The sequence below is a fragment of the Protopterus annectens genome, chromosome 10.part0, assembly GCF_019279795.1.
Source record: "Protopterus annectens isolate FY-2018-M chromosome 10.part0, PAN1.0, whole genome shotgun sequence".
In the NCBI taxonomy this organism is placed as follows: Eukaryota; Metazoa; Chordata; order Ceratodontiformes; family Protopteridae; genus Protopterus; species Protopterus annectens.
The window spans coordinates 317,782,356-317,809,777 of NC_056744.1; the positions used below are offsets into that span (position 1 = coordinate 317,782,356).

At 45.5% G+C, this 27,422-nt stretch overlaps 1 protein-coding gene across 1 annotated transcript in view; it reads right to left on the minus strand.

The window, feature by feature from the left end:
* CCHR10.PART0H1orf112 (chromosome chr10.part0 C1orf112 homolog) overlaps nucleotides 1-27,422 on the minus strand; it is a 2,885,111-nt gene that overhangs the window by 1,707,864 nt on the left and 1,149,825 nt on the right. The window contains exon 15 of the mRNA XM_044086752.1: nucleotides 4,487-4,569. Coding sequence (XP_043942687.1) covers nucleotides 4,487-4,569 — 83 coding nt within the window. The remainder of the gene's footprint in view (nucleotides 1-4,486; nucleotides 4,570-27,422) is intronic.

Here is a 27,422-nt window from a genome sequence, read left to right on the forward strand (position 1 = left end):
ATCTAGTATTCCTTCCTAGGCTGGTCCATCTTTCTTATCTCCCAAATTTTTATGCACTTCTCCTTTCTTTTGATGACTTCCTGGACTTCTGCATTCCACCACCAACTTTTCTTACAGGTTCAAAGGTATATCCCAGGCTAAAGACCATGGCCTTTATAGGTTTAGCCATGCAACCCAACACAGTTGTGCCTCTGTGTTTCATGAGCATTTATTAGGAAGGGGTATGTTACTTAGGAAGTTTCTAGAGGTTATTTAGGGGGAGTATATTAGTTTGGGCATTACTGTCTGCCTCCATCAGAGACATGGGGACCAGAACTGAGATGAATTTCTTATTTCTCACCAAGTGGTCAAGGTCAGGGATGGACTCTGCTTCATATGGACTATTGTAGAGCATGGGAATCTTCTGACACACAGACATCTTTTTTGCCAGAATATCTTATGTTACAAGCAAAATTTAAATTATTGGATCTACTGGTTTTGATGTTGTTCATTTTATGAATATGTAAATGGTCCATCAGAGTTGGATCCGAGATACCAGGCATAGACTGCCTCTCAGTAACCTGTAGGAGACAGAGTATAGAGATAAAACTTTTAAGCAATCCATATAGGACAATGTGCTTATAACCTCGATTCTCCTTGTAAGGAAAGTCTGTGGGCGCTCCAACTACTATGCATGTCTGGTCAAATACATGCATTATAACCAATGATGGATCCGATAGGGGGCGAATAAAGTGGCACTATGACTTCCTCAGACCTGGATGCCATGCCCTTATTTATAAGTTGGGAAGCATAGAATGATTTTCTTACTACCCTGGTCACATGTTGGTCAAAGGCCAGATTAAGGTCTACATATGTTCCCAGATCCCTGATTATTGGAGTCAACTTTTAGGGGTGTCCTATCAATGGAGTAACTACCTGGGCACCAGTTTTCCCAAAAGGTACTACAATGCATTTCTTGGCAATGAGTTTTAATTTGCGACATTGGCAGTGATTGTTTGGGTTAGACTCTCTTGTATGATGGTTGTGTCATGGGAGGAATCTATGAAAGCTTTCGATTTGCAGTCATCTGCAAACTTGGTTAGCCAACATTAGCTTTTACATCAGAGAAGTAGATGTCAAATGGAAGTGACCCCAGCACAGAGCCCTCAGGTACCCTGCTAGTGACTGGTCTCTTGTGGAGGAGATCTCACCAATCCTGACGTCCTGGGTCCTTATCTGTGAGCTAGTTGGCAATCCAGTTAGTTACGCAGGGGGTTTATTCCCAGTTCAGGGAGTTTGTCAACTATAGCTGAATGGGGTAATGTATTGAATGCCTTAGCCAGGTAGGCAGTATGCACCATTTTCCCCTCATCCACTTTCTTGGTGAGCTTCTCAGAGAAGTCCAAAAGGTTTAGTAGGCATGACCTTCCCTTGATAAAGCCAGACTGGGTTGGGTCTTATTGTCTGAAGGTTGCCTGTGTTATTGGTGATCATTTCATGCCAATTTGTTCCATAGTTTTGCATATTAGACTAGTCAAACTAACAGGTCTGTAGTTTCTGAGGTCTGTTGATGGCCTACTCTTGTGAAGACTGATAACCGTTGCAGTCCTCCATTCTTGTGGTAAAAATTCTGTTTTGAAGCTGTAGATGAAAACTGACGCAAGTGGTTCTAATAGGTCATGTTTCAAGCTATTTAGAAGGCATCTTGGGAAACTGTCAGAGCTCACTGAGGCTGCGTTTTTGGCCTTAGCAAGGGCAGCCAGGACCTGTTCCCTGTTAATAGTCTGGGAGTTTGTGTGGGGGGGATTACAGGTTCACAGATAAGTACTAGGCTAGCTGCCCTTGCAGGCCATTTTAAAGCTAGCCAATTCCCCTTCAAAGGTGAGGACCAAACCCTATGGGGCCATATCTCAGTAATGGCAGAGATGATTATATTCTCTAGTGTAAGGAGAGCTAGCAGGGTGTGGAGTTTCATGTTTAGGTTCCTAGCATAGAGCAGGAATACCTTTAGGTTACTTTGGATTTTATTTCTTATGTCAGTATGTCTGCCAGTTTGGCATTGGCTAAAATAAGGGGTGAATAAAGTTTCAGCCAATATTTGGAAGCCTAGGGGAAGACAGGTGCAGATCATCTTTTGCAAAGCAACATGATTTGTTAACCATTTCCTCCAATACTGGCAAGTACTGAATGTCCTAGCAAAAAAAAAAAAAAACAGAAACTAAGCCACTCGCTGAAGCCAATCATCTTTCGTTCGTACTGTGCAGCATCAGTGCTGAAGGCAGAATGTTACTTAATGCAAGGCACGTACCTGCCTGAGACACACATTCAGAGAAATCAACTATGCCTCTCTCCAGATAGTCCTTATGTACTGTATTTCTGTATCTGGCTCGGCCAGATATCTATTCTGTAGTCCTTAGACATGCTGTTTTGAAGCCCTGTCATTCTTCTTCACCTCTATTTCCTCTTCTTCTTGAGGGGATAGAACCCCGAGTAATTCCTTGAAATGCTATGCTTTCTCTCCAGTTAACTTCCAGGTCTTCAGCCTAGTCTCTGTTAACATTAGAGTCTTCTCAGACCACTGCTTGCAACTGACTGGGGCAACCAGCAGCTTATGCTGTAGGCTGACTGTTTCACTGAGGATGACTTTACAATGGCTGAAGTTTACTTGAATTTCTTTTTGGCCACTCTTGTATGTAATCTTTTTACTGTCTCTCTTGTGTTGGTCATCATCAAGCCATTTGCCAGTCGGAAGTCTAGAATGGCTTCTCCTTTATTCATGTTGCCGAATCCATGTGGACTCAGGCAGTTGTCATATCCTCTTCTGTCTGTCTCGATATGTGCATTTTGATCACCCATCAGCACCAATTCATGCTGTCCTGCTTTATTTTTAGGCCCTGGAACTGCTGTCTTAATGCACCCTTTTCCTCACTACACAATACTGCTGTGGTGCATAGGCTCAGATTATGAACAGTGCGCTCTCACTTACACTGACCCGAAGTGGTGGTGCTGCGGTAGCGTTGTCGCCTCACAGTAAGACGCTGTCCAGTTCGATTCTCAGCTAGAGCGTCTTCTGCGTGGAGACATGCGTGAATGGGCGTACCTTCATTGAAGGTTGTGCGTCAGGGCTGGTAACTCGGCACAACTACCAATCATTAGCAGACCGGAGTTCCACTGTGGCGACCCCTAACTGGGAAATCCGAAAGACACAAACAAGCTCTCTCACTTACACTGAAGTCTGATTGCCATGACTCTGTCACAGTTCTGATGATATCACTCACTGTCTTCTGAAGCCTCTCCCTAATCACAATTCCCAGGCTATTTCTTGTCTGTCCTTCTCCTGAGTAGCAGACTTTGGATCCCAAACCAAGTGTCTTTGCTGCACTGCCTTTCTATACTATTTCCAGAATATAGATGATGTCCATCCTCCTCCTTACCATCAGGTCATCAACTTCCAAACTTCATCTTGTCAGTGAATCTACATTGAGCGTAGCAATTCTTAATTCACGTTTGGCAGGTTGATTAGTTTTACGTCCAGCTTTTCACTCAATTATCCCAGATAACCTAAGGTGGGCGACTGGACACCAGTAACATATTGATTCAGTGCTGCTGAACTTTATGGCAGACACACATTGGCCAATAGGGGCAGGTACACCCCTCCCACCAATAGCATGGGCTCCTGGCATACACTGGTATAGGCCAGGTTCTCAACCCACTTATCAGCAAATACTCATGCCCATTTGGTGACATAAGCCAACATAATTGAATCACCTAGGGTCATATTTTACACCACTGCATGGCTAACCCTGCTGTGGTATGCAGACTGCGATCAGTGTTCTATCTTGATGATTCTGTTCTATCTTGATGATCCTGCGTACCATAGTAGATGCCCAGAACAGTCGGTCTGTGCTGTGGTCCACAACTCCATTCTTGGGTAAGTTTGAGATGGAAATACTCATCATGTTTTTGGGAGAAGGGAGAAACCCCAAACAGAGACAGGATGAACAAGCAAACGCCATACAGGTATTGGCTGGAGGTAAGGATCAAACCTTGTACCTTATGCATGGGAGGTGAAGACCTTAACCATTAACAAAGGAAGTACCATCCTTTTAATTTATAATGCTGGAATTAATTAAACCATTCACAAATACTAACCTAGACACTTACTAAGCAAAGTATATAGCCAATACCGGTACATACCAGGCAAGAAACACCAGTAATGCCACTTAGAAAAGAGTAAGAACATTGTAAGTTACCGTGCAAGGAAGGTTCATAGATTAGCACTAGGCTAACTGCCCTTGTGGGCCATTTTAAGCCTAGCAATTACCCCACGTGAGAATCAAACCCTGCACCTTGTGTTTGTAAGGCAAACACCTTAACCATTATACCAACCTCCCACCCAAGTGAGGATTACTGTGGAAATGTCTGGGCAAAGTACCAATACCACTACATTCCAGGCAAGAAACACCAGTAATGCCAGTTAGAAAGTAGTAAGAACATTGTAACTTACCGTGCAAGGAAGCACCACGCATCAACAGCGAGCATTACAGTGGAAATGTCTGGGCAAAGTACAGCCTCCAGCAGGGAACGTTCCTATAGAACAGAAGAAATGCATAAAAAAATACATGAATCAAAGACACGGTGGAAAATAAAACATAAATAAGCATGCATACAACTATTTTGGGTAAAAAATAATTTACAAGACCATGGTTTTGTTCGTTTGCAAAATTTTCAGTAGATGCGGTAAATTAATTACAAACTAAAGGGAAGTAGGAACTGCAAGACAGACTTGTGGCACTTTAAAAAAAGAAAACTGACCATCACCCATGTGAAAACATTAGAAGGTAAAGTTGTGTAAAATCTTACAGGAACATCCCTTTCCAAGGAAAATACGGCATCCACTTTCCAAGCCAGAGGACTTGACACTAGAATAGAGGAAGTTGCCTGTTCAGAAACATGGCAAAAAGATCCACCTGAGAATACCCCACCAATAGAGAATGTCCAAGAACACATTTCTGTGAAGCATCCATTTGTGAGCTTGTAAGCTTGTGTGCTGGAACTGCTCAAGGGGTCTACCCTTAGATTGTGCTCTGAGGGAATGTAAACTGCCTGAAGATTCATTTGACACTTGATAGCGAGATCCCAGACCTGAAGAGATAGTCAGCAAAGAAGATAGAACTTTGTCGCACTGTTTGCTGACATACCACATCACTGCAGTATTGTTTGTGAAAACCCCAGGATGAAAGGGGGAATGAAAAGGCTTGCACAGCCCTCATCACTTTTATGTTGATGTGGTCTGACCTCTGATGAGTAGGCCAGAGACCCTGAACCTTTAAGGATTCACAGGAGGCACCCCACCCCTTGTCTGAAGCATCTGTAAAAAGCTCCTGAGTGGGAACTGGAGCTTGAAAAGGAAGCCCCAGGGTGGCAGTGCTGAAGCCTCACTGATTTGTGGTACCACTGAAGTTCCCTCATATGGATCTTGGTGAGAGAGAGCATGATGGAAGTCATATACTCGAGAACCCTGAGAAATTCCCTGGCAGTGACCGACATCAGAGGAAGAAGGGACTGAAAAATTTTATTAGAGACCATGCCTTGGAGGCAGGCAGAGATACCAGCCAAGGAAAACATGATCCTGGGAAGGTATCAGAACAGACTTCTGGAAGTTTATGGCAAACCCAAAACTCCGTAACAGGCAAGTAGTAAACCTGAGATCCTGAAGCACAGAGTTGGGAGGAGGAGCTTGAATAAGCAGATCGTCTAAACAGGGAAAGATCTGAATACATTGAACCATGCAAAAGCAATGACAGGAGTGAGGCATTTGGTGAATACCCTTGGAGCAGTAGAGAGGCCAAAGAGTAAAGCAGAAAACTGAAAATGCAAGGAACAGACAGAGAAACATAAACATTTCTGGAAAAGGGGGATGGGATGAGGATGTGAAGGCAGACATCAGATTGGAATATGGAAATAAGCATCCAAGAGATCCAGAGATACCTGAAAGGCCTGGGGTATAAGAGGAGGAAACAATGTCTGCAGAGATAACATCCGAAAGGAAGGAATCTTGAGCCTGGAAACATCCAAAAATTTGTCCTCAAGTGCCCTTCTTTTGTAGAATTAAAAACATCCTCGAATAAAACCCTCTCCCCACTTGGGCAGGGGACATGACTTGAATGATACTCTGAGCTAAAAGAGAGTGAAGAACCTCTGGAAAAAGAGAGTTGTTTCTCAAGGAGGCTGAGGAAGGGATTTTCAAACCATAAAATATCCCTGATAAATAATGGACAGAACCCAAGTGTCTGAGTGACTCACAGCCAACCTGGAAGAGAAGAAAACAGACGGAGGGACAAGGGAATGTGGCCAAGAGGAGGAGAAAGCAAAGTGTCAAGTACAACTCGGCTTGTCCTGGAAAGTAGGTTTCTAGATGGCAGGAGTCACATGCCTTGAACCCTTCTTGCCCATAGGAAGACAGCAAGATTCCCTATGAACAAAAGCAGACTTAGAAGGGGTAATTTCTCTGGAATTTGGGAATGGGAGAAACAGAAATGCGTTTCAGCTCTTGCAAGGATTTGTCCTTGTCCTGAAGAGACTTGAAAAGTTCAGCAGCAGCAGATCCAAAAAAAGAGTTTTAGGATCCAAAAGAACATCCCAAAGTTTGCCTTAATATCATCAGGCAAGACCTGAAGAAGCCAAGAATAATACAGCATAAAACTAAACGAAGGGCAGCAGCCCTGGAAGAGGAATCAGCTGCATCATACCTGCATTTGATGGAGGAGAGTGCAACATGAACAATACAGCCTAGCAGGGAAAGGGCCAAAGCCTTCCCCTCAGAGTCAGGAAGGTCAAAAGCCACCTGAGAATGGACAACCAAGACATACCTGGTCATATGAATCTGGTATTTAATGGCCCTAAAGGATAAAGTGGCAGCAGTGTAAGCTCTCTTGATTAGCCCTTCCATAGTCTAGAGGGCAATAACTTGGATGGCTTGTCAGAGAAAACTGACACTACAGAACGGTCAGCAGAAGAGCATTTATAAAGACAGTTGCACTCCTCAAGCACTGTATGGAATCCTTCTGGCTTCTTATGTGCAGGGGGCTGAGAGTCGAGGGCTACAGATGCTGCCAAGAAAGTATCCAGAATGGCAGCCAGAACACAGGGAACAGCAGATGGCTGGGGAGACTCCATCTGCAGAAGCTCATTAGTATCCTTTCTGAATCTCAGAGACTTGAAAACAATCTACCATACAGGCAATGGTATTCCCAAAGCAGAGCTCCAAAAGGGGGGGAATCTGGCCTTATGGAATCCTCTTCCACTGAACCACAGTCCAAGCAGGAGGTGATTTGGGAAGAGTAATCCAAAGATGCTTCCCCTGAGTCAAGGTCCTCACCCAAAGAATCCAATTCCCTAGGTCTCTTGAATGGAGTACATGACCAGGGAGAAGCATGAACAGAGATCCCTGGAAGAGGCTTCAAGGCCATCAAAGCATTAAATAAAGCCTGAGTGAAATCCTGCCATTCTCATTGGGAATCCTTAGCAACAAGGGAAACACCTTCGGAGGGTCAGACCCCTGGAGTGACTCAATAAATGTGGTAGGAATCTCTTCCCTAACTAAGATCTGATAAATCCCTCTTGGTCCTCCAGATATAATCAGCAGAGGTTCTCCTCGTCAGGTACAGATGCTTGTAAACTCTCCAAGGCCGTGTGAGAAACCAGATCCTTGCTGGTCTCCAACGGGGTCACAGCAGAGGAATCTGAAGCAACCACCGGATGGTCCTCCATGTCTTCACCAGTCTTGAGATAGACATTTAGAGGAGGCTGGACAGCACCCGGATCAGACTTAACTTTTTTTGGCCTACTTCTTGGCAGATAATTGGTCCTTGGGATAGCAGGCACAGTACTTTGAGCCAACAACTTAAGATTGTGGATCTCCACGTATAAGGACAAGGAGGAGAAATTACTATGAAATGTCTTCGACACAAATGCATGACAGATACAGCACTGTATGAGAAGCACACAAACAGAAGCAACATGGACAGTGACAGTCTTTTGGGGGACCTGCCTCCCACATTGCTATTTGCCCTTTCTGGATGTCATAAACACAACAATCACAAAAAAGTGATGTGGATATGTTATTTGTTGTGCCTATTAATGCTTATATTTTTAAACACAGCTAGCTTAAAGTACTGCAACAGTTTCATATATGTATTTCACATATTAGCTAAGAATAACAGCTTGACTTTTTTAGAGTTCATTAGAGCTAAGCAAACAAATGGCAAATGTTTCTTGCAATCATTTAGCCTTGAGAGAAAGATAGCTATTCTGTAAGAGAAGTCTGCTGAAAAGAAGCACATGAACCTTTCAAAAGCAAAGCACTCCTGTATGCAAAAATATTTATCTGGTTACTCCTTACAGCCTTGGAAGTGCATGTCTGTACGTAATCAAACGCTGAGAAAGCTTTCAACTTTGTATGAAGTAATCTTTTCTTTTTTTCAAAATTTAGGATATAAAAGTAATTGCATCAGAGTATATCAGATGAATCTCTCTATGTTATGAGATTCCAGTATCAATACTTTATAATAAAATGTGTCTGCATCCAGAATCTTTGACTGTCCATGTTTGGATTTAAGTAGCTGCATTATATTGTTTGCTAACAGATTACCCTTTTACAGCTGGTGCCATACCCTCACCTTCTGCTGAGATTTTTGTTACACTTGTGCATCAGTGAAGACTACAGCAAGGATCTCTCTGACAAATCTTGGCTGCCCATTCCAGTAAGTGCTTTTAACTTAAATGTTTGTCTTTAGAGTTCCTGTAGGTATTCAGTTTGTAAATGCAGCTTTGGATTGCAAGCACACTTTATCAACCTGTAGACTGCATTTTATCTTTAGCTTTATGTGGACAATTTGGAAAGGTTTCTTTTAAGCATATGCTACATGCGTTAACCATGAGGAGCCTGGTTGTCGACTGAATTGAGTTTCTGTCATAAATGCATAGTAGAGAAGGGCCCTGCAGACTCTGGTTATATGTGCATGATAGTGTGCATGTTTTAGTACATATGACAGAGTCTATTTTGTTTAAAAAAAGGAACAGTAGAGAGAGACATTACATTCTGTATTATTATGGGTAAATCAGGCAGTAAGATTGCTGAACCTTCGGTTGGGTCTCCAGCTCATATGTCCCATACATATGGGTCAAATTCCTGTCAGTACATAGCACATTGACATAAACTAACTATATCAAATGTAGACTTGTGTTTTCCTGATAATGGCACTTTTAATCGACAAACTAATTTAAAAGAGAAAGAGAATAAAATTAAATATGATCAATGGGTTGGCTATAATGATTGGTACATTGAAACGTTTAAAAGACAAATAATCTACTGTAAAGGAGTTAAACACAAATGATAAACTGTTGCAGCAAGTAAAAAAACTTAAAAATACAGTTAAAGCATGTAATACTATTCCAACTGCCCTCTGCATCCAGCCGTTTCAAATGAGTATGTTGCAGTGGAGATGGGAGGGGGTACACAGGGGAAGATGATCAGTTTTCCCTTCTTCCCACATCAAAGGAATGACCAGGATTCCCCACTCATCCCAAATAGACGTAGGTCAGGCTACATCTATAAAGGTCACTCCTTGTGCACCTGCGCACTCAATATCTTCATCTCATCCCAAACCTTCTAGTACTGTCTCGATCTCACCACTTTGTCCTCTCAGTCAGACCATGGTGAGGTACAATATTCAGGCAGAAAGGTACATTTTATTTGACGAAGAACAAGACAGGCTGACAAGGAGGAAAAGCACATGGATGATTCTTCATATCCCCTCAGAGAAGCACCAACTCTGGATGGTACAATGGCACTAGTCCATAGACCCTGGACATTTACTGATTTGGATTCTATACTTAAAACTTTTCCTAAGATTAGACAGGATCCATAAAAGATTAAAGATTAATTCAATTTTGTTAATTAGATATATATGAACCTACTCTGGCAGATTTAAGACAGCTGTTAAAAGCCATAGTTCCACCTGATATATAAAACAAACTAAAAGATAACACTAGCACAGGACCCAAACTATTCAACTGCTGAAGGGAAAAGGGCATTAACAGAAGAAATTCTGACAAGCTGTCCTGTTAAACCAAACTGGAATAAAATTAATGCATTTAAACAAAGCTAGGGATAAACACCAGCTGATTATTTTAGCAGACTTAGGGAGGTCGTTACAGAACATTCTGGTATTCCAGATCTAGCGGTACCTGCTTAAGCAGCTTTTAATTCTGCTTTTGGATGTGAACTTTTACTTAATGTGCAGCCACTGGTAAAACAAAATCAGGTAACCTGGCAAAAGGAGGAAATAGGTAAGTTAATACAATTTGCAGAGCACAACACGGACCAAGTAGATAAGAGAAGAGATGCAGACGATCAACTGAGACTCAAGCAACTGCAAATACAGTTTTGCAAGAAAGGGGTAAGGGGGGTACACGCAGAAGTAGGTAAGACGGGTAGAGGCAGGGGTAGGTAAGATAGGTACAGGCAGGGGCAGAGGTAGGTAAGTGGGTAGAGGCAGGGGTAGAGGTAGGTAAGGGGGTAAAGCCAGGGGCAGAGGTAGGTAAGGAGGTAAAGGCAGGGGCAGAGGTAGGTAAGGGGGTAAAGGCAGGGGCAGAGGTAGGTAACAGACGTAGGGGGGAGGTAAGGTAAACAGGTTACAGGAAGAGCAATGAACATTAATCAAAATCAAGCTGGGATGGGGGCTTGTCACAGTCATGAACAAATGGGACACTGGAAAGCAGAACGCCCAAATCTGCAACAACAACAACAAATGCAGCAATGGCAAAATCAAAATCCTTCCAATATTTCTCTACCAGCCGCACCCCAGGCGTGGCAACAAATGTCAGAAGGAACATACTGTCTTTTATTCAGGGAGAAGAATGAGATAACTATAACAGCATTAATGCAAGCAGGTCAAGGAGGACCTTTTGTTACATTAAAAGAACAAAAAGACATTTGTTTTTTGATTAACACTGGTGTGAATCTATCTGCACTTTAAGTGGCCAGGACAGAATTACTCCTATTGTTTTTCCTGTATCTAAACCTATTCCAATTTCTTTAGGACAAATAGAAAATAATTGTGCCGTTTTATTAAGCACGTCAACTTAAGCAACTTAAATGGGTAAGGATCTGCTTTCTAAATTAGGATGCACTATTTTTTTACACTGCAGCTGGTGTTTATTTAGCTGTAACAGCTGAATATGAAAAAGTGACTGCTGTACTCAGCATTTCATAAGAAAAGACAGGAAAGTCATGTTCAGAAGCAGATGATCAACTGCTATAGGTATTGTCTGTTAAAATCTGCCACACCTGCAAAAATAGGTGTATGTTCTACAAAACCACTTCTGTTATAGCACAGGATCCTTTAAAACCTGAAGCGGAATGAGGACTCAGACAGGTGATTGAATCTTTACTTCAACAGGGACTTACAATACAGACTATCTTAAGTTGCATACCACCTTGGGCTACTTATTTTTCTGTAGTAATTGTATGTGCCGCTTTCTTTTCTATTCTTATTCATCCAGATAGCCAGTATTTATTTGCTTTGACATATGGGGGAATTCAATATATGAGCAGCAACTGCCACAAGGGTTTGTTGACAGTACGTCAATCTTTTTACGAATCTTAAAGAAAGATCTTGAAGAAATCTGGTTCCCATACAAATCTGTACTGATGCAGTATGCAGGTGATCTACCTGAAGCTTCAGATACACAAACACATTGTCAGCAGCATACCATATATTTGTTGACTGAATTAGTAAAGAAAGGACATAAGGTTAAGTTATGGACACCTAAAGTAAAGTACTGGGGACATTTGAAGGCAGTGGATACCAAATTCTGCAGAAATTGCTAGACCTTTAATGGACATGCTTAAACGAAGCACCACAGCCGTTGCCTTGAAAAGAAAAGGAAGAAAATGCTTTTACTCTGTTAAAACAAGCCCCTGCTACAGTCCCAGCCTTATGACATTCCAGACTATAAGAAACCTTTTACTTTATGTCATGAAAAAGGGGGGTTATGCCGCAGGGGTGCTAGTTCACATCTAGATCTACTGCATATTACAATTCATTGTTAGACTCGGTGGCTAGAGGGCAGCCAGGCTGCCTGCAGGCAGTAAAAGCAGCTGCTATGAAGACAGAACAATAAATCAGCAGCATAAACCACAGGACACAAGCTTACAGCTGCAGTGATGGTACAACAATTAGCAGCATAAGCCCTAGGACACAAGCTTACAGCTGCAGTGATGGTACAACAATCAGCAGCATAAAGCCCTTGGACACAAGCTTACAGCTGCACTGATGGTAGAACAATCAGCAACATAAGCCCTAGAGCACAAGCTTATAGCTGCAGTGATGGTAGAACAATCAGCAGCATAAGCCCTAGGACACAAGCTTACAGCTGCACCAGTGGTAGAACAATCAGCAGCATAAGCCCTAGGACACAAGCTTACAGCTGCACCGATGGTAGAACAGTCAGCAGCATAAGCCCTAGGACACAAGCTTACAGCTGCACCAATGGTAGAACAAGAGGCAGCATAAGCCCTAGGACACAAGCTTACAGCTGCAGTGATGGTACAACAATCAGCAGCATAAGCCCTACGACACAAGCTTACAGCTGCACCAACAGTAGAGCAATCAGCAGCACAAGCCCTAGGACACAAGCTTACAGCTGCACTGATGGTAGAACAATTAGCAGCAGAAGCCCTAGGACACAAGCTTACAGCTGCACCGCTGGTAAAACAATCAGCAGCATAAGCCCTAGCACACAAGCTTACAGCTGTACCAACGGTAGAACAATCAGCAACAAATGCCCTAGGACACAAGCTAACAGCTGCACCGATGGTAGAACAGGAGGCGGCATAAGCCTTAGGACACAAGCATGAAGCTGCACCAATGGTAGAACAATCAGCAGCATAAGCCCTAGGACACAAGCTTACAGCTGCACCGACAGCAGAACAAGAGGCAGCATAAGCCACAGGACACAAGTATACAGCTGCAGTGATGGTAGAACAATCAGCAGCATAAGCCCTAGGACACAAGCTTACAGCTGCACCGACAGCAGAACAAGAGGCAGCATAAGCCACAGGACACAAGTATACAGCTGCAGTGATGGTAGAACAATCAGCAGCATAAGCCCTAGGACACAAGCTTACAGCTGCACCGACAGTAGAACAATCAGCAGCATAAGGCCCTAGCACACAAGCCTACAGCTGCACAGATGGCAGAACAATCAGCAGCATAAGCCCTAAGACACAAGCTTACAGCTGCAACGATGGTAGAACAATCAGCAGCATAAGCCCTACGAAACAAGCTCACAGCTGCACGGACAGTAGAACAAGAGGCGGCATAAGCCACAGGACACAAGCTTACAGCTGCACCGATGGTAGAACAATCAGCAGCATAAGCCCTAGGACACAAGCTTACAGCTGCAGTGATGGTAGAACAATAAGCAGCATAAGCCCTAGGACACAAGCTTACAGCTGCATCGATGGTAGAACAATCAGCACCATAAGCCCTACGACACAAGCTTACAGCTGCAGAGAAGGTAGAACAATCAGCAGCATAAGCCCTAGGACACAAGCTTACAGCTGCACCGACGGTAGAACAAGAGGCAGCATAAGCCACAGGACACAAGCTTACAGCTGCAGTGATGGTAGAACAATCAGCAGCATAAGCCCTAGAACACAAGCTTACAGCTGCATCGATGGTAGAAAAATCAGCAACATAAGCCCTACGACACAAGCTTACAGCTGCACCAACGGTAGAACAAGAGCCAGCATAAGGCCTAGGACACAAGCTTACAGCTGCACCGATGGTAGAACAAGAGGCAGCATAAGCCCTAGCACACAAGCTTACAGCTGCACCGATGGTAGAACAGTCAGCAGCATAAGCCCTAGGATGCAAGCTTACAGCTGCACCAACGGTAGAACAAGAGGCAGCATAAGCCCAAGGACACAAGCTTACAGCTGCAGTGATGGTAGAACAATCAGCATCTTAAGCCCTAGGACACAAGCTTACAGCTGCACTGATGGTAAAACAATCAGCAGCATAAGCCCTAGGACACAAGCTTACAGTTGCACCAAAGGTAGAAAAATCAGCAGCATAAGCCCCAGGACACAAGCTTACAGCTGCACCAATGGTAGAACAATCAGCATCTTAAGCCCTAGGACACACGCTTACAGCTGCACAAACAGTAGAACAATCAACAGCATAAGCCACAGGACACAAGCTTACAGCTGCAATGATGGCAGAACACTCAGCAGCGTAAGTCCTAGGACACAAGCTTACAGCTGCACCGATGGTAGAACAATCAGCATCTTAAGACCTAGGACACAAGCTTACAGCTGCACCAACGGTAGAACAATCAGCAGCATAAGCCGTAGGGCACAAGCTTACAGCTGCATCGATGGTAGAACAATCAGCAGCATAAGCCCTAGGACACAAGCTTACAGCTGCATTGATGGTAGAACAATCAGCAGCATAAGCCCTAGGGCACAAGCTTACAGCTGCAACAACGGTAGAACAATCAGCAGCATAAGCCCTAGGGCACAAGCTTACAGCTGCACTGATGGTAAAACAATCAGCAGCATAAACCCTACGACACAAGCATACAGCTGCACCGATGGTAGAACAATCAACAACATAAGCCCTAGGACAAAAGCTTACAGTTGCACCGACGGTAGAACAAGAGGCAGCATAAGCCACAGGACACAAGCTTACAGCTGCAGTGATGGTAGAACAATCAGCAGCATAAGCCCTAGAACACAAGCCTACAGCTGCATCGATGGTAGAACAATCAGCAACATAAGCCCTACGACACAAGCTTACAGCTGCACCAACGGTAGAACAAGAGCCAGCATAAGGCCTAGGACACAAGCTTACAGCTGCACCGACGGTAGAACAAGAGGCAGCATAAGCCACAGGACACAAGCTTACAGCTGCAGTGATGGTAGAACAATCAGCAGCATAAGCCCTAGGACACAAGCTTACAGCTGCAGTGATGGTACAACAATCAGCAACATAAGCCCTAGGACACAAGCTTACAGCTGCACCAACAGTAGAGCAATCAGCAGCACAAGCCCTAGGACACAAGCTTACAGCTGCACCAGTGGTAGAACAATCAGCAGCATAAGCCCTAGGCCACAAGCTTACAGCTGCACCGATGGTAGAACAATCAGCAGCATAAGCCCTAGGACACAAGATTACAGCTGCAACGATGGTAGAACAAGAGGAGGCATAAGCCCTAGGACACAAGCTTACAGCTGCACTGATGGTAGAACAATTAGCAGCAGAAGCCCTAGGACACAAGCTTACAGCTGCACCGCTGGTAGAACAATCAGCAGCATAAGCTCAAGGACACAAGCTTACAGCTGCACCAAAGGTAGAACAATCAGCAGCATAAGCCCTAGAACACAAGCTTACAGCTGTACCAACGGTAGAACAATCAGCAACAAATGCCCTAGGACACAAGCTGACAGCTGCACCGATGGTAGAACAGGAGGTGGCATAAGCCTTAGGACACAAGCATGAAGCTGCACCAATGGTAGAACAATCAGCAGCATAAGCCCTAGGACACAAGCTTACAGCTGCACCGACAGCAGAACAAGAGAAGCTTACAGCTGCACCGACAGCAGAACAAGAGGCAGCATAAGCCACAGGACACAAGTATACAGCTGCAGTGATGGTAGAACAATCAGCAGCATAAGCCCTAGGACACAAGCTTACAGCTGCACCAATGGTAGAACAAGAGGCAGCATAAGCCCTAGGACACAAGCTTACAGCTGCACCGATGGTAGAACAAGAGGCAGCATAAGCCACAGGACACAAGTATACAGCTGCAGTGATGGTAGAACAATCAGCAGCATAAGCCCTAGGACACAAGCTTACAGCTGCACCGACAGTAGAACAATCAGCAGCATAAGCCCTAGCACACAAGCCTACAGCTGCACAGATGGCAGAACAATCAGCAGCATAAGCCCTAGGACACAAGCTTACAGCTGCACTGATGTTAGGACAATCAGCAACATAAGCCCTAGGGCACAAGCTTATAGTTGCAGTGATGGTAGAACAATCAGCAACATAAGCCCTAGGACACAAGCTTACAGCTGCACTGATGGTAGAACAATCAGCAGCATAAGCCCTACGACACAAGCTTACAGCTGCACCGATGGTAGAACAATCAGCAGCATAAGCCCTACGACACAAGCTTACAGCTGCACCAATGGTAGAACAATCAGCAGCATAAGCCCTACGAAACAAGCTCACAGCTGCACCGACAGTAGAACAAGAGGCAGCATAAGCCACAGGACACAAGCTTACAGCTGCACCAATGGTAGAACAATCAGCAGCATAAGCCACAGGACACAAGCTTACAGCTGCAGTCATGGCAGAACAATCAGCAGCATAAGCCCTAGGACACAAGCTTACAGCTGCATCGATGGTAGAACAATCAGCACCATAAGCCCTACGACACAAGCTTACAGCTGCAGAGAAGGTAGAACAATCAGCAGCATAAGCCCTAGGACACAAGCTTACAGCTGCACCGACGGTAGAACAAGAGGCAGCATAAGCCACAGGACAAAAGCTTACAGCTGCAGTGATGGTAGAACAATCAGCAGCATAAGCCCTAGAACACAAGCTTACAGCTGCATCGATGGTAGAACAATCAGCAACATAAGCCCTACGACACAAGCTTACAGCTGCACCAACGGTAGAACAAGAGCCAGCATAAGGCCTAGGACACAAGCTTACAGCTGCACCGACGGAAGAACAAGAGGCAGCATAAGCCACAGGACACAAGCTTACAGCTGCAGTGATGGTAGAACAATCAGCAGCATAAGCCCTAGAACACAAGCTTACAGCTGCATCGATGGTAGAACAATCAGCAGCATAAGCCCTAGGGCACAAGCTTACAGTTGCACCAAAGGTAGAAAAATCAGCAGCATAAGCCCCAGGACACAAGCTTACAGCTGCACCAATGGTAGAACAATCAGCATCTTAAGCCCTAGGACACACGCTTACAGCTGCACAAACAGTAGAACAATCAACAGCATAAGCCACAGGACACAAGCTTACAGCTGCAATGATGGCAGAACACTCAGCAGCATAAGTCCTAGGACACAAGCTTACAGCTGCACCGATGGTAGAACAATCAGCATCTTAAGACCTAGGACACAAGCTTACAGCTGCACCAACGGTAGAACAATCAGCAGCATAAGCCGTAGGGCACAAGCTTACAGCTGCATCGATGGTAGAACAATCAGCAGCATAAGCCCTAGGACACAAGCTTACAGCTGCATTGATGGTAGAACAATCAGCAGCATAAGCCCTAGGGCACAAGCTTACAGCTGCAACAACGGTAGAACAATCAGCAGCGTAAGCCCTAGGGCACAAGCTTACAGCTGCACCGATGATACAGGCAGCATAAGCCCTACGACACAAGCTTACAGCTGCACCGATGGTAGAACTATCAGCAAGATAAGCCCTAGGACACAAGCTTACAGCTGCAGTGATGGCAGAACAATCAGCAGCATAAGCCCTAGGACACAAGCTTACAGCTGCACCGACAGAGAACAAGAGGCAGCATAAGCCAGAGGACACAAGCTTACAGCTGCAGTGATGGTAGAACAATCAGCAGCATAAGCCCTAGAACACAAGCTTACAGCTGCCTCGATGGTAGAACAATCAGCAACATAAGCCCCACGACACAAGCTTACAGCTGCACCAAAGGTAGAACAATCAGCAGCATAAGCCCTAGGGCACAATCTTACAGCTGCATCATGGTAGAACAAGAGGCAGCATAAGGCCTAGGACACAAGCTTACAGCTGCACTGATGGCAAAACAATAATCAGCATAAAGCCTATGACGGAAGCTTACAGCTGCACCGACAGCAGAACAAGAGGCAGCATAAGCCACAGGACACAAGTTTACAGCTGCAGTGATGGTAGAACAATCAGCAGCATAAGCCCTAGGACACAAGCTTACAGCTGCACCGACAGCAGAACAAGAGGCAGCATAAGCCACAGGACACAAGTATACAGCTGCAGTGATGGTAGAACAATCAGCAGTATAAGCCCTAGCACACAAGCCTACAGCTGCATCGATGGCAGAACAATCAGCAGCATAAGCCCTAGGACACAAGCTTACAGCTGCACTGATGTTAGGACAATCAGCAACATAAGCCCTAGGGCAGAAGCTTATAGTTGCAGTGATGGTAGAACAATCAGCAGCATAAGCCCTACGACACAAGCTTACAGCTGCACCGATGGTAGAACAATCAGCAGGATAAGCCCTACGACACAAGCTTACAGCTGCACCGATGGTAGAACAATCAGCAGCATAAGCCCTACGAAACAAGCTCACAGCTGCACCGACAGTAGAACAAGAGGCAGCATAAGCCACAGGACACAAGCTTACAGCTGCACCGATGGTAGAACAATCAGCAGCATAAGCCACAGGACACAAGCTTACAGCTGCAGTGATGGCAGAACAATCAGCAGCATAAGCCCTAGGACACAAGCTTACAGCTGCATCGATGGTAGAACAAGAGGCAGCATAAGCCCTAGGACACAAGCTTACAGCTGCATCAATGGTAGAACAATCAGCAACATAAGCCCTACGACACAAGCTTACAGCTGCAGAGAAGGTAGAACAATCAGCAGCATAAGCCCTAGGACACAAGCTTACAGCTGCACCGACGGTAGAACAAGAGGCAGCATAAGCCACAGGACACAAGCTTACAGCTGCAGTGATTTTAGAACAATCAGCAGCATAAGCCACAGGACACAAACTTACAGCTGCACCGATGGTAGAACAATCAGCAACATAAGCCCTATGACACAAGCTTACAGCTGCACCAACGGTAGAACAATCAGCAGCATAAGCCCTAGGGCACAAGCTTACAGCTGCATCGAAGGTAGAACAAGAGCCAGCATAAGGCCTAGGACACAAGCTTACAGCTGCACTGATGGCAGAACAATCAGCAGCATAAGCCCTAGGACACAAGCTTAAAGCTGCACTGACGGCAGAACAATCATCAGCATAAAGCCTATGACGCAAGCTTACAGCTGCACCGATGGTAGAACTATCAGAAACATAAGCCCTAGGACACAAGCTTACAGCTGCAGTTATGGTAGAATAATCAGCAGCATAATCCGTAGGACACAAGCTTACAGCTGCACTGACGGCAGAACAATCAGCAGCATAAAGCCTATGACACAAGCTTACAGCTGCACTGATGGTAGAACTATCAGAAACATAAGCCCTAGGACACAAGCTTACAGCTGCAGTGATGGTAGAATAATCAGCAGCATAATCCGTAGGACACAAGCTTACAGCTGCACCGATGGTAGAACTATCAGCAACATAAGTCCTAGGGCACAAGCTTACAGCTGCTCTGTTGGTAGAAGAATCAGCAGCATAAGGCCTAGGACACAAGCTTACAGCTGCACTGATAGGTTCATAGGTTCATAGGTTCATACTAGGCTATCTGCCCGAGGGCATTTACAAGCCTAGCCCATCGTTTTGTGGCTTACGCCACCCCTTTAGTATGGGGAACTATACCCATTATTTTGCTGTGCCTCTGTCGAGCAGTGACACTGAGGTAATCCCTGGGGTATATCTGCGATCTCCCATCCATTGGTCAAGATTTCTCTTGAACAAGGCCAGCGAGGTGCTCTGCCTCACATGTACCGGGATTTTGTTCCACAGCATAGGGAGTCTTTGGGTGATGAATCTATCCCTCCAGCACATCCTATTAATAGCCGTGTCAAGGTTTAAGTCTCCGCCCTTGTGGCTCTGATGGATCTAGATTTTTGAGGTGAAGCATATTCATCAAATCTGGGTTTGACATGGCCTTGTATGTTAGGCAAAGGTCACCTCTGAGCAAGCGGTGGCGACTGAATAGAGCTGGAGTTCTTTCAGTCGGGCAGCATAGGACAGATTTTGAGACCCTTTATCCTTTTGGTGAGGAACTTTGTGGCCTCTCCAGCTGCTGCAATTGTCGGGTCAGATACATTCGAATGGGGCATTGTACTCAATCATTGGTCTGATGAGTGATGAGTAAAGGGAGACTATGACCTCCCTTGATCTAGATGAGAATCCCTTCATGATAAGGTGGGCAATGTAGAAGGTCTTCCTAACTACTTTAGCTACATGGGTGTCGAATGACAGACTACTATCAACCTGGGTCCCCAGGTCCCTGATAACTTCTTCTGTGCTCAGTGGATTGCCACCTATTTGGTAGCTAGGGGTAACCTTGTTTTTCCCGAAGGGTATGACTATGCATTTTTTGGCATTTAACTTTAGGCCGTGGCTCTGGCACCAGTTATCCGTTTCTGTGAGACCCTTCTGAAGGATATCTGTGTCAGATGTGTTTTCTACTATGGCCCAGTTTGCAGTCATCTGCAAACTTTGTCAGCCATGAACCTCCTGTGTTTGCTTGTACTTGAGAAAAGTAGATGCCAAACAAGAGTGGGCCCAGGACTGAGCCCTGTGGGACACCACTTGTGACAGGCTTTGAGTCTGACATGGCGCCAGCAGCTCTGACCCTGTGGGTTCTGTCACTCAGCCAGTTTGCAACCCATCTTGTGATGTATGGGTTGACATTTAAGCTGATGAGTTTTTCAATGATACCCGAATGGGGTATTGTATCGAAGGCCTTAGCCAGATCGAGGTAGGCTGTATGGACTGCCTTTCCCTCATCAATGGCTTTGGTGACTGTTTCAAAAAGTCAACCAAGTTTAAAAGGCATGATCTGCCTTTGACAAAGCCAAACTGGGTTGGATCCAAAGTCTGCAAATTCCTATGTCTTTATTTATGAGGTCCATTATGATCCTCTCCATGGCTTTGCAGATAAGGCTTGTCAAGCTAATGGGCGGTAATTTCCAGGGTCGGTGGAGGCACCGCCTTTGTGAAGTGGTACCACAGTTGCAGTGCGCCACTCCTGGAGTGCGTATCCAGAGGTAAGACTTTGATTAAACAGCTGTCCTAGCTGTGGGTTTAATTCCTCATTGAGTTCATGGAGCACACAGCCGGGGACACCATCAGGTCCCATGGATGCTGTGTTTTTGCTATGGAGAGAGCAGTTCTCACTTGGGCTGGAGATGTTTGGGGGCTGCAATCGCTTTGGTATAGATATCTCTCCTTTTGGGGGGGAGGGGAGAAGTTTGCACTGAACCTGTCAGCCAGTATGTTGGCAATGTCTGTAGGATCACTAATCTTCACATCATTTTGAACAAGCTCTGAGCATATCTGGGAGTTTCCTCCCAGGTTTCTAACATAGCTAAAGAAGGCCTTATGATTGTCTTTTGAGTCTTTAGCTATTTTCTCCAAATTTGCTATGGATGATTTTATGAGAGGTCTTAGTTTTTACTTATAGTGATCAAGGGTGTCTTACCTTTTAAGGATTTTGCTCTATCTTGTAGTAGCTTCCTCCTTTTGTTGTAGAGTTTGTTTATGGTTGGGGTCCACCAGACTGGACGCTTGCCTTTGGTACAAAGAGTCTTTGTTTTGCTTGGGATTGCCTTATCCATGCAGTCCTGCAGGTGCTGGTAGAAGGCATTTGTAAGTGATTCAGCGGCTTGAGTACTGTTTTCCGCCGGCTCGGGGGCCTTAAAGGAGACCACACTAGTCTTTAGAAGTGTGAAGTCGGCTTTGAGAAGTTCTTTACTGTGGTCTTTTTATCTCAGGTGGGGTGGGATGAGGACCTCCAGCGAGATTAGTTTGTGGTCTGATCTCACCAGTGAGGGGTACACCTCCGGTGTTGAACATTGTGCTCCCATGTTCGTGATGATGAGATCAAGTATGTTATCTCCTCTTGTGGGGATGGTGACTAGTTGTTCCATGGCATTTGAGTTTATGAATTCCAGGAACTTTTGGGCTAGGGTGTTTGGGCTTGAGTAGTGTTCCCAGTCTATATTAGGGTAATTGAAGTCACCTAGTATGATGGTGTTTGGTGATACATTTATCCCTCTAGTGTTTTCAGGAAGGCCATGTGAGGTTCCTGAGTTTGTGAGGGTGGCCTGTAACATGCTACAATTTGCAGAGCAGTCTTGCCTATGGTTAATTGCACCTGGATGGTCTCCGATGCATCGTGCGTTGCCACCAGTCTTGAGGTGTGGGTGTCCTTGATGAATATGGATACCCCCCCTCCTTTCTTGGTATTGTCCAGATTTTGGGGCCGGAACGCATGATATGAGGTAAAACCTGATAGCGCTGGGGTGCTCTCAGGAGCCTTGAACCAGGTTTCTGTCACAGCACAGACATCGATGTTCTCCATACTGAGAAGGGCCTCGAGTGCGTGCATTTTGAGATTTAGACTTCTGGCATTGAGCAGCATTACCCTTAGTTTTTTTCCTTTTTTGTGTTCTAGGGTGGTAGGTTTAGAATTTGAGCCTTGCCTAAAAAAGGCAGAACAAGAGGCAGCATAAGCCCTAGGACACAAGCTTACAGCTGCACCAAAGGTAGAAAAATCAGCAGCATAAGCCCTAGGACAAAAGCTTACAGCTACACTGATGGTAGAACAATCAGCAGCATAAGCCCTACGATACAATCTTACAGCTGCACCGATGGTAGAACAATCAGCAGCATAAGCCCAAGGACACAAGCTTAAAGCTGCACCGATGGTAGAACAATTAGCAGCATAAGCCCTAGGACACAAGCTTACAGCTGCTCTGTTGGTAGAACAATAAGCAACATAAGCCCTAGGACACAAGCTTACAGCTGCATCGATGGTAGAACAAGAGGCAGCATAAGCCCTAGAACACAAGCTTACAGCTGCACCGATGGTAGAACAATCAGCAGCATAAGCTCAAGGACACAAGCTTACAGCTGCACCGATGGTAGAACAATCAGCATCTTAAGCCCTAGGACACAAGCTTACAGCTTCACCAACAGTAGAACAATCAACAGCATAAGCCACAGGACACAAGCTTACAGCTGCACTGATGGCAGAACACTCAGCAGCTTAAGTCCTAGGACACAAGCTTACAGCTGCACCGATGGTAGAACAATCAGCATCTTAAGACCTAGGACACAAGCTTACAGCTGCACCAACGGTAGAACAATCAGCAGCATAAGCCGTAGGGCACAAGCTTACAGCTGCATCGATGGTAGAACAATCAGCAGGATAAGCCCAAGGGCACAAGCTTACAGCTGCAACAACGGTAGAACAATCAACAGCATAAGCCCTAGGGCACAAGCTTACAGCTGCACTGATGGTAGAACAATCAGCAGCATAAACCCTACGACACAAGCATACAGCTGCACCGATGGTAGAACAATCAGCAACATAAGCCCTAGGACACAAGCTTACAGCTGCACCAACAGTAGAACAATCAGCAGCATAAGCCCTAGGACACAAGCTTACAGCTGCACCGATGATACAAGGCAGCATAAGCCCTACGGCACAAGCTTACAGCTGCACCGATGGTAGAACTATCAGCAAGATAAGCCCTAGGACACAAGCTTACAACTGCAGTGATGGTAGAACCATCAGCAGCAAAAGCCCTATGACACAAGCTTACAGCTGCACCGATGGTAGAATAATCAGCAGCAGAAGCCCTAGGAAACAAGCTCACAGCTGCACCGATAGTAGAACAATAGGCAGCATAAGCCACAGGACACAAGCTTACAGCTGCAGTGATGGCAGAACAATCAGCAGCATAAGCCCTAGGACACAAGCTTACAGCTGCACCGACAGTAGAACAAGAGGCAGCATAAGCCACAGGACACAAGCTTACAGCTGCAGTGATGGTAGAACAATCAGCAGCATAAGCCCTAGAACACAAGCTTACAGCTGCATCGATGGTAGAACAATCAGCAACATAAGCCCACGACAGAAGCTTACAGCTACACCAACGGTAGAACAATCAGCAGCATAAGCCCTAGGGCACAATCTTACAGCTGCATCATGATAGAACAAGAGGCAGAATAAGGCCTAGGACACAAGCTTACAGCTGCACTGATGGCAGAACAATCATCAGCATAAAGCCTATGACACAAGCTTACAGCTGCACCGATGGTAGAACTATCAGAAACATAAGCCGTAGGACACAAGCTTACAGTTGCACCGATGGTAGAACAAGAGGCAGCATGAGCCCTAGGAGACAAGCTTACAGCTACACAGATGAGAGAGGCAGCATAAGCCCTACAACACAAGCTTACAGCTGCACCAATGGTAGAACTATCAGCAACATAAGCCCTAGGGCACAAGCTTACAGTTGCATCGATGGTAGAAAAAGAGGCACCATAACCCTATGACACAAGCTTACAGCTGCTTTGTTGGTAGAAGAATCAGCAGCATAAGCCCTAGGACACAAGCTTACAGCTGCACTGATAGTAGAACAATCAGCAACATAAGCCCTAGGACACAAGCTTACAGCTGCATTGATGGTAAAACAATCTGCAGCATAAGCCCTACGACACAAGCTTACAGCTGCTCTGTTGGTAGAAGAATCAGCAGCATAAGCCCTAGGACACAAGCTTACAGCTGCTCTGTTGGTAGAAGAATCAGCAACATAAGCCCTAGGACACAAGCTTACAGCTGCACTGATAGTAGAACAATCAGCAACATAAGCCCTTGGACACAAGCTTACAGCTGCACTGCTGGTAGAACAATCAGCAGCATAAGCCCTAGGACACAAGCTTACAGCTGCACCAATAGTAGAACAATCAGCATCCTAAGACCTAGGACACAAGCTTACAGCTGCACCGATGGTAGAACAATCAGCATCCTAAGCCCTAGGACACAAGCTTACAGCTGTACCAACGGTAGAACAATCAGCAGCATAAGCCCTAAGGCACAAGCTTACAGCTGCACCAATAGTAGAACAATCAGCAGCATAAGCCCCAGGACACAAGCTTACAGCTGCACCGATGGTAGAACAATTAGCAGCATAAGCCCCAGGACACAAGCTTACAGCTGCACTGATGGTAGAACAGTCAGCATCTTAAGCCCTAAGACACAAGCTTACAGCTGCACCTATGGTATAACAATCAGCAGCATAAGTCCTAGGACACAAGCTTACAGCTGCACTGATAGTAGAACAATCAGCAGCATAAGCCCTAGGACACAAGCTTACAGCTGCACCGATGGTAGAACAAGAGGCAGCATAAGCCCTAGGACACAAGCTTATAGCTGCATTGATGGTAGAACAATCAGCAGCATAAGCCCTAGGACACAAGCTTACAGCTGCACCGATGGTAGAACAATTAGCAGCATAAGCCCTACGATACAAGCTTACAGCTACACAGATGGTAGAACAATCAGCAGCATAAGCCCTACGACAGAAGCTTAAAGCTGCACCAACGGTAGAACAATCAGCAACATAGCCCTAGGACACAAGCTTACAGCTGCACCAACGGTAGAACAATCAGCACTAAGCCCTAGGACACAAGCTTACAGCTGCACTGATGGTAAAACAATCAGCATCTTAAGCCCTAGGACACAAGCTTACAGCTGCACCAACAGTAGACCAATCAGCAGCATAAGTCCTAGGACAGAAGCTTACAGCTGCACCGTTGGTAGAACAATCAGCAGCATAAGCCCTACGACACAAGCTTACAGCTGCACCGATGGTAGAACAATCAGCAACATAAGCCCTAGGACACAAACCTACAGCTGCATCGATGGTAGAAGAATCAGCAGCATAAGCCCAAGGACACAAGCTTACAGCTGCATCAATGGTAGAACAAGAGGCAGCATAAGCCCCAGGACACAAGCTTACAGCTGCACCAATGGTAGAACAAGAGGCAGCATAAGCCCTAAGACACAAACTTACAGCTGCACTGATGGTAGAACAATCAGCAGCATAAAGCCCTAGGACACAAGCTTACAGCTGCACCAATGGTAGAACAAGAGGCAGCATAAGCCCTAGGACACAAGCTTACAGCTGCTCTAATGGTAGAACAATCATCAGCATAAGCCCTAGGATACAAGCTTACAGCTGCATCGATGGTAGAACAATCAGCAGCATAAGCCCAAAGACACAAACTTACAGCTGCACCGATGGTAGAACAATCAGCTGCATAAAGCCCTAGAACACAAGCTTACAGCTGCACCAATGGTAGAACAAGAGGCAGTATAGGCCCTAGCACAGAAGCTTACATCTGCATTGATTGTAGAACAATCAGCAGCATAAGCCACAGCACACAAGCTTACAGCTGCCCCGATGGTAGAACAAGAGGCAGCATACGCCCTAGGACACAAGCTGACAGCTGCAGTGATGGTAGAACAATCAGCAGCATAAGCCCTAGGACACAAGCTTACAGCTGCACCGATGGTAGAACAATCAGCAGCATAAGCCCTACAACACAAGCTTACAGCTGCACCGATGGTATAACAATCAGCAGCATAAGCCCAAGGATACAAGCTTACAGCTGCACCGATGGTAGAACAATCAGCAGCATAAGCCCTAGGACACAAGCTTACAGCTGCACCGATGGTAGAACAATCAGCAGCATAAGTCATAGGACACAAGCTTACAGCTGCAATGCTGGTAGAACAATCAGCATCTTAAGCCCTAGGACAGAAGCTTACAGCTGCACCAACAGTAGAACAATCAACAGCATAAGCCACAGGACACAAGCTTACAGCTGCACTGATGGCAGAACACTCAGCAGCACAAGCTCTAGGACACAAGCTTACAGCTGCACCGATGGTAGAACAATCAGCATCTTAAGACCTAGGACACAAGCTTACAGCTGCACCAACGGTAGAACAATCATCAGCATAAAGCCTATGACACAAGCTTACAGCTGCTCTGTTGGTACAACAATCAACATCTTAAGCGCTTGGACACAAGCTTACAGCTGCATCGATGGTAGAACAATCAGCAGCATAAGCCCTAGGACACAAGCTTACAGCTGCAGTGATGGTAGAACAATCAGCAGCATAAGCCCTAGGACACAAGCTTACAGCTGCACCGATGGCAGAACAATCAGCAGCATAAGCCCAAGGACACAAGCTTACAGCTGCACCAGTGGTAGAACAATCAGCAGCGTAAGCCCTAGCACACAAGCTTACAGCTGCACCGATGGCAGAACAGTCAGCAGCATAAGTCCAAGGACACAAGCTTACAGCTGCAGTGATGGTAGAACAACCAGCAGCATAAGCCCTAGGATGCAAGCTTACAGCTGCACCGATGGCAGAACAAGAGACAGCATAAGCCCTAGGATACAAGCTTACAGCTACACAGATGGTAGAACAATCAGCAGCATAAGCCCTAGGACACAAGCTTACAGCTGCAGTGATGGTAGAACAAGAGGCAGCATAAGCCCTAGGAGACAAGCTTACAGCTGCACAGATGAGAGAGGCAGCATAAGCCCTACAACACAAGCTTACAGCTGCACCGATGGTAGAGCTATCAGCAACATAAGCCCTAGGGCACAAGCTTACAGTT